The following is a 13,088-nucleotide window of genomic DNA, read 5'->3' as shown; positions in this document are numbered from 1 at the left end:
TTTAAGTTTTGCAATTTAAAGTTTGTCCTCAACGAGGATTCCAAGCGAAAGGTTTGTTGTACAATAAAAAATCCGTACGGAGTCCGTTTTTCCTTATAGTCAATTATATTAGATTTTTTAAAGGAGTTAACTTCTTCCATATTAGATCTCAGACAAACTTTTAATGTTATTTCTCCATAGTTAATCATATTGCAATTGTAATATGAGCACTATTGGAGTCGAAGATAAGACGTGGCTCTTTTTCATAAAAAAAAAAAACCATCATCCATTAATGATGTGCAGAACTCTTTTGCATTCGGAGGGCGAAGATGTGCCATTGTTATGGAGGTGGGATGAGAAGGTTGAGATTTGGAAGAAAAAGAAAGAGAATGCAACTAAGTACAAAGAAAATAAGGCTTGTTCCACGGTATTACCCTCCATATTTATAAAGGGTACTTCCTACTTGTACTGAATTGGAGTTGAAGAGAACAGTACCTTAGGTAAAAAAATGTATTAATGAATTATGTAAACATAATTATAAGAAGAAGATAGTATATTGGACCGTTTTTTCACAATTTTAACGAGGTTTGCCAATTTAAAAAAAAATATATACGCATTTTATTCCAAATAAAATTCTTTATTTTTTTTTCAAAAATTAATAAACAAATTACGTAAAAGTTATTCGTAAAACTTATTTGTGAATTAACAAATTACGTAAAATTTGTATAAACCTTAATGACTTTAGAAATATTAATAGACCCTCCCTATGATCATTGGGTCAGCATATAAAGCTCGGGTTGGGTCTAGTTTAGTATTTTTGCCATAATTTGAATCGCAAGTAGAATAGACCTTTGTCTTTATAAAGTGAGACGAAGTGACACCACCGGCGGGCCCGTTATTAAGCAGAATCTTGTCTCTATTCTTTAAAAGACCGAGAAAATTAGTGGCCCAACGTCAGTCATATACTCTATCTATTTTTTATAGTACTTTGTTCGTGTCATTATTACAACAATTTGATGCATGAAATTGATCATTAACAATAACATAATATAATTGGGTATGAGAGTGAAGGTTAGATCAAGTGGTTAGAGCTCCCCTTCCGGTTTCAAAAGATTTTGGGATCGATTATCATCACCCACCCTTGTGACTCTCTAAACACCCAAAAAAATGACTACAAGAAGAAAAAAAAATTGTAAATATTGAAAATATGTATAAATTAATACAAGTACTTATTTAACATTTTGTACGAGTACATTTGTTTTGTAAATAATGAACTGCGGTCAAAATTTCTAGATCATTATATACACTTAATTAATGACTTAGAAACTTAAATGAGACAAATTATCCATGCTTATTGTATCAGCTATCATGACGAGTTTTGCAATATGTTAAATGCTTGTCTTAAAATCACTTACCTTATACGAAGTAAGTGTTTTAACTTTAATATTTTGATGATGAATTTTTTTTAGGAAAAATTGAAAAGAATAATCCCACCTTTGCTTGATCCGCTCAAAACGAGCCAACCTTTGAGTATTCTGGAAACAAGCCAACCTTTTCCTCTTATTATTTCAAAAGAAGCCCTTGATCGGTTTTATAATTTGGTAACTGATTTTAGAAGGTGACTTGCCACGTCTATTAATTAAAAAAAAACTCCTTCCCTCTTCCCCGACCACTGTAACCACACCCTTCCCTGCCGGAGCAACCCATTCCTTTTCTAGAAACAAGCTCCTACCACCCCCTTCCCCACCAAATGACAGCTAACACTCCCTGCCTTGTCGAAAATCAGCCGGTGGTACCCCGAGTTCTTCTCGTACTCCAAGGTGGGTTCAATTGGGACTTTCGCGGGTAATGTGGAGTGATTTCGGTCTAATTGGGTCAGGATGGGTGGGGTTTTGGTCTGACGCAGTGGGTTTCGGGGATGGGATTGCTATGGGGTGGTGGTTAGTTGAGAGAATATTGGATTTCAGTTAGGTGGGGATAGGGTTCGATTAAAGAGGTCGTGGCTGGTGGGGGTCAGTAGTAGGGCAAGGCCATGGCTGGTGGGGATTTGGTCCGAAGCAGTGTATTTGGGGGTCGGCTGGTGTTTCACGCGGTTGAGTCAGGTGAAAAGTGGTGGTTCGATTAAGGGAGGCTTTGAGGAAGGGGTTAGTGGTGGGATAGGCTGGTGGTGATCAGATGTAAACTAGGGTGGTGGCAAGCAGAGGTAGGTTGTGATAGGTGGTGGGAGTAATGGTTATGGAGGGGTAGTGGTGGTGATGAGGTGGCTGTTATGGAGGATTGGAGAGGTAATGGTGGTGAAGGTTAGAGGAGAGAGATTAAAGGGAAAAAATTAAGAAAAAATAAAAATTTAACCTGCTAAACAGGTTGTAAGTCAAAAGACCCATTTTGAGAAAATAGAGGTGAAAGGTGGGCTTGTTCCCAGAATATGCAAAGGTTGGCTCGTTTTGTGCAGATCGGACAAAGGTGAGATTATTGATTTCAAAGAAAAAGAAAAGGAGAGAGAGAGAATCATACATGTTACACAACCCTCCCCCTTCTTTTAAATTTCAATTTGAAATATCCAAAGTCTCCATAATATGAGAGAGAATATTAGTATTTATTGATGTTAAAAAAAATAGATGTGGACATATTTGTCTTAGTCTTATCATAAAACAACATATCTAGCTACTTATTCCCCCCCCCCCCCCCCCCCCCCCCCCCCCCCCCACGAAAAATGTACAATGAACCAAAGATAAAGATGCTCTTGTTATGTTAAGATAAATTGCATTCAACAGGCAAACCTTTAGGAAACCTATTTGTATCAGTACAATAATTGTAAACCATGTAGTGTCTTTGAACCATTTCCATCCACTTTTTTTCAGAAGAGTTGACTTGTTGCTTTTTCCATTCATCTTTTTCTCCATTTGTGTTTGACTTAAGGCAATTAGTTGACTTCGTTGACCGGGCCCACTTACAAGCTGTTATCCTGAAGCCACCATATGAAGCAACAAAAGGGGCTTCTTTCCAATTAGTCTTTACTCTCCCACCCATTGTAGCCCAATCATCTGCATTCCATAAACTTGCATATATCTTCATTGGTTTGCTTATTGGGTATGGTACTCCTATTGACCCCCTATTCTTGAATTCCCTTATGGGTAGTCCATCTATCGAGAAGCTGCAACACGTGTTTTCGAAACTGTTACTCCCTTTGTTTCACAATAATTATTTTTTTCAACCATAAATTCCAGACAAAATAATTATGCATAGATTATTACAAATTTAAAATAACAGAGAACGACTCTATACTTACATGATGTTGTGAGGATTCCACGTGATAGAATAAGTATGAAAATCGGTGGTGGGATCAAACCATAGTTTGAATTGTTGCTCTCGGTTACCTTTACCTTGACTAAATACATTGGTGTGAATTGTATAGGGCTCACCCGTTACATTTCCCAAGAACTCAAAATCTATCTCATCATGAACAAGTCCATTTGATGCTAACTGCATGTACAACAATCAATAATCCACAATTAGTTTGTACTAATAATCAAGGTACATGATGACATTAGTAGGACAGGTTATTAGTTGTGTGAATTTGAACAAAGAGAGGAACCATTAATTAATACTACCGTTAATCCAAACTTTAATCATATTATTGGTCCTACTCTTCTAGACTAATTCAAGGTAAAACCTAATGTAGGGATCATGTGCATTCAATATTTTCATGATTGTAAGAATATGACCTATATGTTTGCTTTATCATTCAACTATATAGTGTATTTCATATGTTTTTGCATTAAGAATTTAGGGAAAGAAAAATGTTTAGGTAAGAATTAGCTTACAAAGAAAGTTGTGACAGTGCCAGCAGAGTTGCGAGGAACAAGTTTGATCTTCATATCAAACTTCCCAAATAGATATCGGCTCTTGGACTCGAACCCTGAACCCGAATATTTGTCAAGTGTAAGGGTGAGGAGTTTTCCATCATCAAAAATTCCAACACGGTCATGACCCCATGTAGAATGGAAATTCTTCTTAAAGTTACCAGCATTGGCAACCAAGGGTAGGATCCATAGCATTAGCGTTACGATTAATGCTCTAATACTAGAATTAATACAAAAAATTGCCATAGAGCTAACTAGCTAACCTTAATTAGTGGATAACAATTTTCAGGTGGCAATATTTGTTGATTATAACTAATACTTAAAAGGGTATTTATACCCTAAAAAGCCAGTTAATGAGGAAAGTAAGGGCTTAATTAAGGAAGGTGGAGAGGATGGTTCACACCTTGAGATGTACGTTTACAGTTGGTGCATCAAAATTGCTTGGTTAATGGTGTACTAATAAAGTTTTGGTTTCATTTTGAGTGTATTTGTAGTTTATTTTGGGTATATGGTTGACTTTCTTAGTATGCATCTCAGAATGGATCAATTTATTACACAAATTAGGTTTGCTAGGGATTAACATTGGGAAATAAAAGGCATTGATATTTATTACCAGCTAATTTAGCTAAACAAAGAAGCAAAGCCATATATGGCCCATGCATGCATGCAATCATGCATGCTCATTGAAAATCGATTAATTCCTCAAAGTTATCAATGTACTCCGTATAGTATGATCAATCCTAGCTATGAGGTACATACATTAAAAGTCGAGGGGGGGAACGGGTTAGTGGATAAGTACGAGACTAACTTCATTAAAAAAAATAGAGCTGTTTTACCTAAATGATCGAGAATGTTAAATTAGAATTAAGACATACAGTCATGAACTTTTGATAGGAAATTTTGAGTTCACACAAAGTAAATAGTAAGAAGTATTATTGGTGTTTAGTAATGGTCAATTATTATCCCCGTTGTTACTTATATGGAAAGGTGCACCAATTGTACTTTAATGGCTCAACCTATCTATTAACCAACTTAGCTTGTTACGGCATATATGATCCACCATACTCAAGCCTGAGTATGAGTGAGTGAGGATAATGAGTGGTAGGTGCACGGTACACTTGTGTATACTCTTACCTTATTAATTACCTTGTATACATAATGCGCAAATATGACATACATTTTCATAGTACACATGACAAAGAAAAACACATGATCTCATCTGATTTCTCATATTGATAATGCATTTATCATGAACATTATTATTATACAACCTCCGTTTCTTATTACTTGCAACAAATGAATATTTTATATCTCACAAATAATACCCATTTGTTGCGAGTAATAAGAAAAAGAGGTAGTATATAACATTGACACTTTTGTCATACACTATATATTACCACTATCTAGTTTGTAGTGTAACATCCACTAGTTGATAGAAATAGTCCTAGAAAGTATTCAGCTTGTATTTCAAGTTTTGGTACTTGATAGTTATAACTAATAAGCTGGCTAAGTGGCTAGTAATCAATTCAGAAATAGCACATGGAGTATATTACTGCAATTACATTTAAGATGTTCGTTGTTTTTCCCCTGAATGAAGCCCTCACTAGATAATCCAATTTCTTAATTTCTTTTATTGCTACAGGTACATCATGAACCTTCCTCCTTACCTCCTTAGTTGTCTAATATAACGTGGGAGGGAAAAATTGTACTCTCGTAATACAAATTGAACGATATTGATGGTTAAAATTGTGTCTTACGAGACAGATATCGTGGCTATGTAACTGACTGCAGCGAGGACTCAAGTGAGTCAAGTCTCACCTCATAATAGAGAGGAGACGAAGAAATTGGGGTTAACCAAGAATAACAAGATTTAGGTGTATCAAGTAAGACTTTCTGGATATAGTCAAATTAGGTGTATCAGGTGATATTTAGTAGTGTTTGCATGTAGTTATATGGTCCTGTAACAAACCCAGGTGACAGGACATACTACATATGTTAACAGCCTAACATATAATTAAAAGCTTTTTTGTTTTTTTTAAAGTCAAGAAAGATATCTAGATTACAAGCTTACAAAGTTATAGAAGTCGTATAATTGATGTTCTTCTCAAAGCTTTTGAAGATTCCTCCCATTACAAATTAGTTAAAAAAACTACCCAAGAATTTTTTAATGTGATTGCTTTGTTTACAAATAATACAAATTATATTCTTGCAAAACCCTCAATCTAGCCTATTTTCTTGTGCATAAAGGAGGATCGATTGGCTTTGTAAAGCATTGGGCGACTCAACGTGAAAAAAACATGTCAAGATATGAAAATAGGGTAGGTATGGTACGTGATTGTATTCATTGGGCTGTGCAAGGAGTTCGAAAACCCTGAAAAACACAAGACATCGCAAAATAAGTGAAATTCGACTAGCTTAGGCATTTGAGCACCATGGTTTAACACAATTGTCGAATGGGTACGGACCAAAATTGCGGCACAATACGTAGCTACTGAGCTGAGCCTAGACAATACCAGGGCTCCACTTTGGCACAAGCACGGACACATAGGAAAAAAATATTCTGGTTTTTAATCTGGTTATCCTGCAACAACTTAGGTCATCCTAGTAACAGAATGTTGCTGCCATAATCAAGGTAGCTGTCAAATATTAATATACGGCCACTTCAGAAACAAGAACCATACTTTACTTTAGCTGAAAACAAATATGGTATAAAATTGTAGGACAAAAAAAGTAAAATATGTAATTAAACCAGAGATAAAATGTTGATACACCACTCAAGTAATTCAACATTTCAACTTATACATAAACAAACACAGGTCTATAGTTGTATAAGCGCCCAGCCGAGTATCCGACCTGACTGGAACCCTCTTCTAAATCTCTAGAACTCTTCAATATACAATTTCTTTAATGGTCAAATCTCGGCACCCTGAATTCTAATTAAAATCACATCAGTTCTGCCATTGAGAAAACCTTCAGCTAACAATTACAGATTTTCTTATGAAAATTATATCTATCTGTCTAACTCCAACTTATGACATAGTTAGCAGTAATTTTGGGCTTTCAATTAGATGCCAAAATTACATGATCATCCTGTATCTTAACGACTAACAGGTTTCTTGATCTGTCTGCAGCTCAGCCAGCTGCCACAGCGTCAGCCCTTCGGTTATCCAGTAGTTGATGAAACTTGGCACCCGACTTAGCGCTTTTCCCAAACATATCAGCACCTTCATCTGAGCTTCTACCAACAGAGCCTGAATTATTGACCCTTGATAATAAGTTTTCGGTACTGTCCGTTGGGTTGCGTTTGGCATCAGTAGCATTCTCTTCTCCTGGTGCAGACTGCAAATTTTTTAATTTACCCTGCATATGCGATGAACAATATGAGTATAAGCAACAATGCAATGACTTGATGGATTAAGGGACGAAAAAAGAGTAATTGATATGATTTAATTATACCGTTAATGCAGCATTTTCAAGACGGAGTTTCTGAGAGTTCTCCACCAGTTGATTGATTTCTGACTTAAGAGCTAAGTTTTCAGCATTGAGGGATTCAACTCTTCTGGCAAGTTCCTCAGTTTCAGCCTGCAATTTAATAAGCAAGGCAATAAGAAAACAAATTTTATCTCAAGTGATGCTCACGATTAGATTTATTAAAAACTAGAAACTATATATAAATATCACATTACCTGTTTCCTCAACCTTGATCTTCTCGCAGATTCTCGATTGGATTGCTTTCTCCTCTCCCGCTTCAACTCCCTCTCATTCTGTAGAAAATAAGAAAATATACATTACAGAGCACGTAGATGACAACTCTTGACCCAAAGCATCTGCTCTGATATGCTCACTCCAACAGGTTGATTACTCGGTTGTTGGCCTTGTTGCCCAAAGAGAGCTTGGAAAACAAAAAAAGAACTACCAGATAAAAGGCCAATTACCTGAACGGGTTGTTGTGCCTGTAAGGGCTGTAACCAAGTTTCAGAAGACACAACTCCATTAGGAGGAGAAACAGTTGGTGAACTCCCTTTCACACTGACCCCGGGATTCCTCAGCTCCAATGTGGTGGCCACAGCAGGTGAAATAACAGTTCCTACTACTTGTCCTGCTGCTGCACTTGCAGGAGTGACAGGAACTCCCAGCACCTTATCAGCAGGAGGAAGAACAACCTTGGTCTCAGTTTTTTCAACTTCAACTGGTAGTACAATATTCAGAGATTGATGTTAGGTTGCAAAACAAAATAGATCATAGTTGTATTCCTCTCTTTCTAGCCCACTCTTGCACGTCCTAACATGCCAACTGATACACTCTTTGACTCTGGTTTGTAAACAAACAAATGCTAAAAAGGTAATGGAATACATGACTATATCATACCACTAGTCGGGGTTCCTTCACGGCTTCGCTTCCTTTTATTCTTTTGATCATCCTGCATAAGTGTGCGAAATCAGAATTCAAGCAAACACAGAAATTCATGCATGTAAAAAGCAGGAATAACTACTAGCTAGAACGTAGCTAGGCCCCTTACTTCTTCTGTGTTTCCATCACTTCCATTACTGGAACCCTCAGTTTCAGCACTGTCAATCATTGTATATATAAATATTAGTCCAATACATCCATGTTATAATGCCCAAATAAACTCCTGAAATTACATCAATGCAAACAAGAATATTAGCAGTAATGTACCTTTGTGAAAGTTTATTCTCAACATCAGCCTCCGTCTTCTCGGCACTGGCATTCCCAATTGACATTGCAAGACCGTCAAACCCCTTAAGTTTTTTTATTAAACTTTTGTCACCATTTTCAGAGGATTTAGCAGGAGTATCCATGCTCAAAGGAGTAGCAACCTGCATCACCCACAAATATTCATGTTGCTGTCAGAGCCATTTCATTTCGTCACACTGGAATAAGATCTTTGAAACCAAAATTTCCATACCAATGGTTCACTCGCAGCAGGGTTCACAACTCCTTGACCATGTGCCTGAGAACCCTACACACAGGAAAAGGCAAGGATACCATGTCAAAGCCTTTTTCATCTATGTTAGAAGAGCAACATGGGAATTTGAATATTGGGCCAATCTTCCAGTTACAAAGTACTTGCTAAAACAGAAATGTTATTTTTAAAAGGGGGAGGGGACCCTTACAAGAGGGATTGCAGCTGGGTGCGCATAGACTCCTCCTGGTGCATAAATTGCAGCATAAGGTGCTCCATATGGTGGTACCATAGGCTGAAAAATATGAACATTTTGGTCAATAAGGGAGAAAAAAAAATGCGAAAGTTACAGATAACTGAATTTATCCAAGATAAATAAGATGCATTACATATCCTTATGAAAATTACCTGTGGAGGTCCCCACATATATGGGGGAGGTGGGTGTCCAGGTGCAACAGCTGAGTTGAAATATGGTGGCAAAGCAACTCTGTGGCCATAATATGCCTATAGAATCGTCGAACAATATCAATAATAGTTCAACTTTAAAATCAATCCACAATCATGAATTATTCAAGATGTGCATGCTGGATATAGTTTAAGAATTGACTTTAACATTCATCCATGAAGCAACTAACCTGCATGGCTGCCCAATCAGGATACATATGAACACTATTCTGTTCCTGTGAAAACACAAGATCGACCAATAAGCAAACATGAATCTCAAGTTTCGGTAAATTAAAGACAGACAAACTGACTGCAACTTCTGCAACACATCGTAAATATTCTTTGTACACCCTCTTATGAAAAAAAAGAAATTAAAAATATAATAATAATATGATTCATCAGAATTTTATGATCCATAAATTCTCATCTTACAGTTGCAGGTGGAGATGATTTTTCTGGCTTGGGAGACTTCCCATCATCACTGCTTCCCATGATCACTCACAAAAGTCAAATTTTCGGCCTAATATTTGGCACAGCAGTTGATTATCTGAACCAAGTCAATTAATTAGAACTAAAGATGATCCTTTAGTGCAAAAAATCCGCAATAATAAACATCAGTCAGTCAGTCAGTCACCCCCTCTCCTCATCCAAAAAATCAAGTAGCTCAAAAGCAAAATTGTTAACAAAGATGTGAATTCAAATCATGACTTCTCAAACATTTATTTGGAGATAAAATCCTTTCAAGACACATGATTGACAAAATCACGCCAATTACTCAGCGACTCCTCAACACAAATTAATCTCAAGAAAAACATACTTCTCTGGTGTTCCATACAAATAGTTTGACTTAAATTCAATTCTTCTAATATGTTTAACCAAATCTTTCAAAAAAAAACAAAAAAAATGTTTAACCAAAGGGGTACCCATGTTCAATTTACGACTAGAATAAGTTCAGATACGTCAATTTAGGGTGCAAAGAACATCTTCCGAGCTATGATCAAACATCAAACCATAAACCATTAAATAAGGTCCAAGAGCAAAAAAGGCTTATAATTTCATCATAAATTTTGATTCTCATTCATTGAAAATCCACTACTAAAAACTCTACGATCATCTAATCAACTTGATGATTTGCATTTCTTGGATTAAAAATTAAAATCAAAATTCCCCAATTTTCCATAGTACGATTTAAATCAATACCAATACCAAGCTTCAAAATTTATGTACCAAATCTTAAAACAGAACAATTTTAATCAGTTAATTTCAAATTAATATCCAAAAAAAATTAAACTTTCCATTATTGGTATTTTAATCATTAAATTTATTTTCCGAATTATATCTCATACCTCTAACAAAGTAAGAATCATCCAATTGGAAAAATAAAAATTAAAACTTTACAAGGTAGCCATCTTAACCAGAATCTACTACCATTAAAATTCCTTTCTCCTTTTTACAACGATATACAGATCATGATGTCACAATTAATGGGTTAGATCTGCATGCAAACAATTCCGTAATATCAACATCACTATTCATTTAATTCTTGATTAATCTTAATTAATTAAAATTAAATCATACAGAATTGCTTTAGTTTTTTTTTTTTACCAACAATAAAAATTAGTGAAAATAGGATAAAAGTAGAGGGACAAAATAGTCTATTTAGAAGCGGATCGAACACATAAAAGTAATGGACCCTTGAAAAGCAGGAATGACACGGCAGTTACACCTCCACGTTACAATGACTAAACTACCCTTCTCTTTCCACTCCTCATCACTACTTTGTCTTCGTTATTAAACAATTAAAAAAGTTTTTTTTAAAAAAAAAAAAACACTGCACTACTATGCGCAGGTTGTATCAATTCAATTGTAAGATGAATTTAGCTATATCCATAATTCAACTACCTATCGACAACAAATACGACGTCGTTTAATTCCAATCACTAAACTATCGAATTCAGAAAAAAAACTTCGAAAAAAAACCAAATTAAAATTACAAGAGCATTTTTTTTTTTTTTTTTTTTTTTTGGAAAAGACTAAATCAATATAAATTAGAATTAAAATAACGTACCTTTGAAATGAGAAATAAAAATCTAAAATGGTGATGAAGAAGGAGATTGTTTTGTTGAGCGCTTGAAGATTGGCTAAATTGACAGCATTGTGAAATGGATTAAAACGATGAGTTTAGATGAGAGAGAAAATATAAAGAGAGTAGAAAGTAGAGAGTAGAGAGAGAAAGGAGAAAAGCTGAAGAAGAAAGAATGGGGAAGTTGAGGGAGATTATGGAGGCGCCAAGCTAACATTCCACGTCATTATACACGTGTTAGTAGGTGTGGGCTCAGTAACGGGCTACTTCCGTATTTTGTTACGGCGTATTCTATGTGTCATTATTCTGTATTCACATTTTTTTTACCCTTGTATTTCAAATTTGGAATTGAATTGGTTGTAAAAACAGACGACCAATGTGACAATCTCGTGTCTGGTTTACTAAGTAGTCTGTTTTGTACAGTACATGTTTAATTAAACGGGTTAAGTTTCGTTGATTCTGCTCAATGACACATGTGAATGAAATCATGACTTGATGATGCGTTTATAGAATGGGTTTGTAACGTTAGATTGCGAATTTGTTACTCGTTTTATAATTTAAAACTAGTTGTTCAAACTAGTTACTTAACGTGTTTATCAAACTCGCAAAGGAAAATAAATCTAACTAATTAACTTCGTAATTTAATTGGCTCGCTTTTATAAGTATCAAATGAAATAATTTTGTCAATACGGAAAAAGGTTTAGGTCACGTCTCATGTGTAACGTTATATCAACCTAATGGTATTAATACTGGTTTAAGAAACAAACTTGATTCAAATTACTAATATTATTGGTTCAATACGGAAATTCTATTAGAGTTTGGATGCACTACTTGTGATATAAATTAATTGAATATTTTCTAAGATGAGACAGAGGCATACTTATGATACAATGAGAATAGAGTATGGATAGCAACCTTGTGAGTTGTGATCATTATCATAGCTAGCTTTTTGCAAAAATTAAGCTTGTACTCTTGTAGGAAGTGCTTTTTTCAGGTCATTGAAAATATGATAATAGCTACATGTCTTTTGTTTGAGAGGTTGGGGTTCTTAAGGATACTTCTTACAAAACTACGAATCACAGGTTAGTTTAATTTTTAAGAAAAGAACTATTGAATCGTTGGAGTTTCTTACAAGTCAATTTCTCACAAGTTAAATTATGTTCTTTTGAGTTATCGCGGTCTGCTCTATTTATTTAAAAATTGCTCTACTTTACTCTGCTCAAAAACTCAAAATAATAGAACCTTAATAGATTAAAGTCATTTAATACTTTGAAAGTGAATCTACTAAAATATCCCTAGTTAAGATTGAGCCCTTTGCATTCTCTTATGACTAAGTCTAACTTAACGTGCTTGTTTAAGCCGATTTATGAGAAATTGAGTATAAATAACTAAATACACTTCGTAGAATATTTCAATTTTCTAATGCAGAGTTTATATTATTTGTAACTTTAGGATATTATTATTCTCAATATAGAGTAATATGAAATAGATGTAGGGCCTCTTTTGATTGACTAAACTGAGCTGAACTGAACTAAACTAAACTTATTGAAGCTGAACTGAATAATTTATTAGAGAAGAAAATTAAAAACTGAATTGAATTGAAAATAATCTAAAGTGATCAGGTCCATAATATTTTTTTTTTTTTTAAAAAAAAAAAAAGAAAAGAAAGAAATGAACTTATGGTGTGGGTGTATGGGTTAGATGAGTTGGCGTTATGGTGGGGCAAGGGGTGTCTGGGTATCTGAGAAGTGGTATTAGTTAATTTGATACCCACGTTCACCGTACACGTGGTGGC

The 13,088-nt window shown here is 35.1% G+C and overlaps 1 protein-coding gene and 1 pseudogene across 1 annotated transcript; both read right to left on the bottom strand.

Moving 5' to 3' along the window:
- Window positions 1-2,730: 2,730 nt before the first annotated feature.
- Window positions 2,731-4,088, bottom strand: LOC145613008 (xyloglucan endotransglucosylase protein 7 pseudogene; annotated as a pseudogene).
- A 2,468-nt stretch (window positions 4,089-6,556) lies between these two features.
- Window positions 6,557-11,452, bottom strand: LOC145613517 (common plant regulatory factor 1-like). Its single transcript, XM_081668634.1, has 13 exons — window positions 11,279-11,452; window positions 9,643-9,757; window positions 9,402-9,446; window positions 9,175-9,270; window positions 8,978-9,061; window positions 8,770-8,823; window positions 8,520-8,680; window positions 8,362-8,410; window positions 8,211-8,262; window positions 7,778-8,031; window positions 7,529-7,606; window positions 7,299-7,424; window positions 6,557-7,202 (listed from the first exon to the last, which is right to left on the bottom strand). Exons 2-13 carry the CDS (start codon window positions 9,700-9,702, stop codon window positions 6,975-6,977), a joined length of 1,287 nt encoding a protein of 428 aa, XP_081524760.1. The 5' UTR covers window positions 9,703-9,757; window positions 11,279-11,452; the 3' UTR covers window positions 6,557-6,974.
- Between the last annotated feature and the right edge of the window lie 1,636 nt (window positions 11,453-13,088).

The sequence above is a fragment of the Chenopodium album genome, chromosome 25, assembly GCF_948465745.1.
Source record: "Chenopodium album chromosome 25, dcCheAlbu1.1, whole genome shotgun sequence".
Lineage (NCBI taxonomy): Eukaryota > Viridiplantae > Streptophyta > Magnoliopsida > Caryophyllales > Amaranthaceae > Chenopodium > Chenopodium album.
The sequence above is the reverse complement of the archived record's forward strand: the minus strand, read 5'-3'. Positions and strand labels throughout refer to the sequence as shown.

Excerpts from the sequence above, each read along its gene's own strand:
- LOC145613517 (XM_081668634.1), bottom strand. The coding sequence starts at position 9,702 with ATGGGAAGCAGTGATGATGGGAAGTCTCCCAAGCCAGAAAAATCATCT. Across the intron at positions 9,447-9,642 it reads AATCATCTCCACCTGCAACT|GAACAGAATAGTGTTCATAT; the intron begins GTAAGATGAGAA and ends GTGTTTTCACAG. Across the intron at positions 7,425-7,528 it reads GATCAAGGTTGAGGAAACAG|GCTGAAACTGAGGAACTTGC; the intron begins GTAATGTGATAT and ends ATTAAATTGCAG.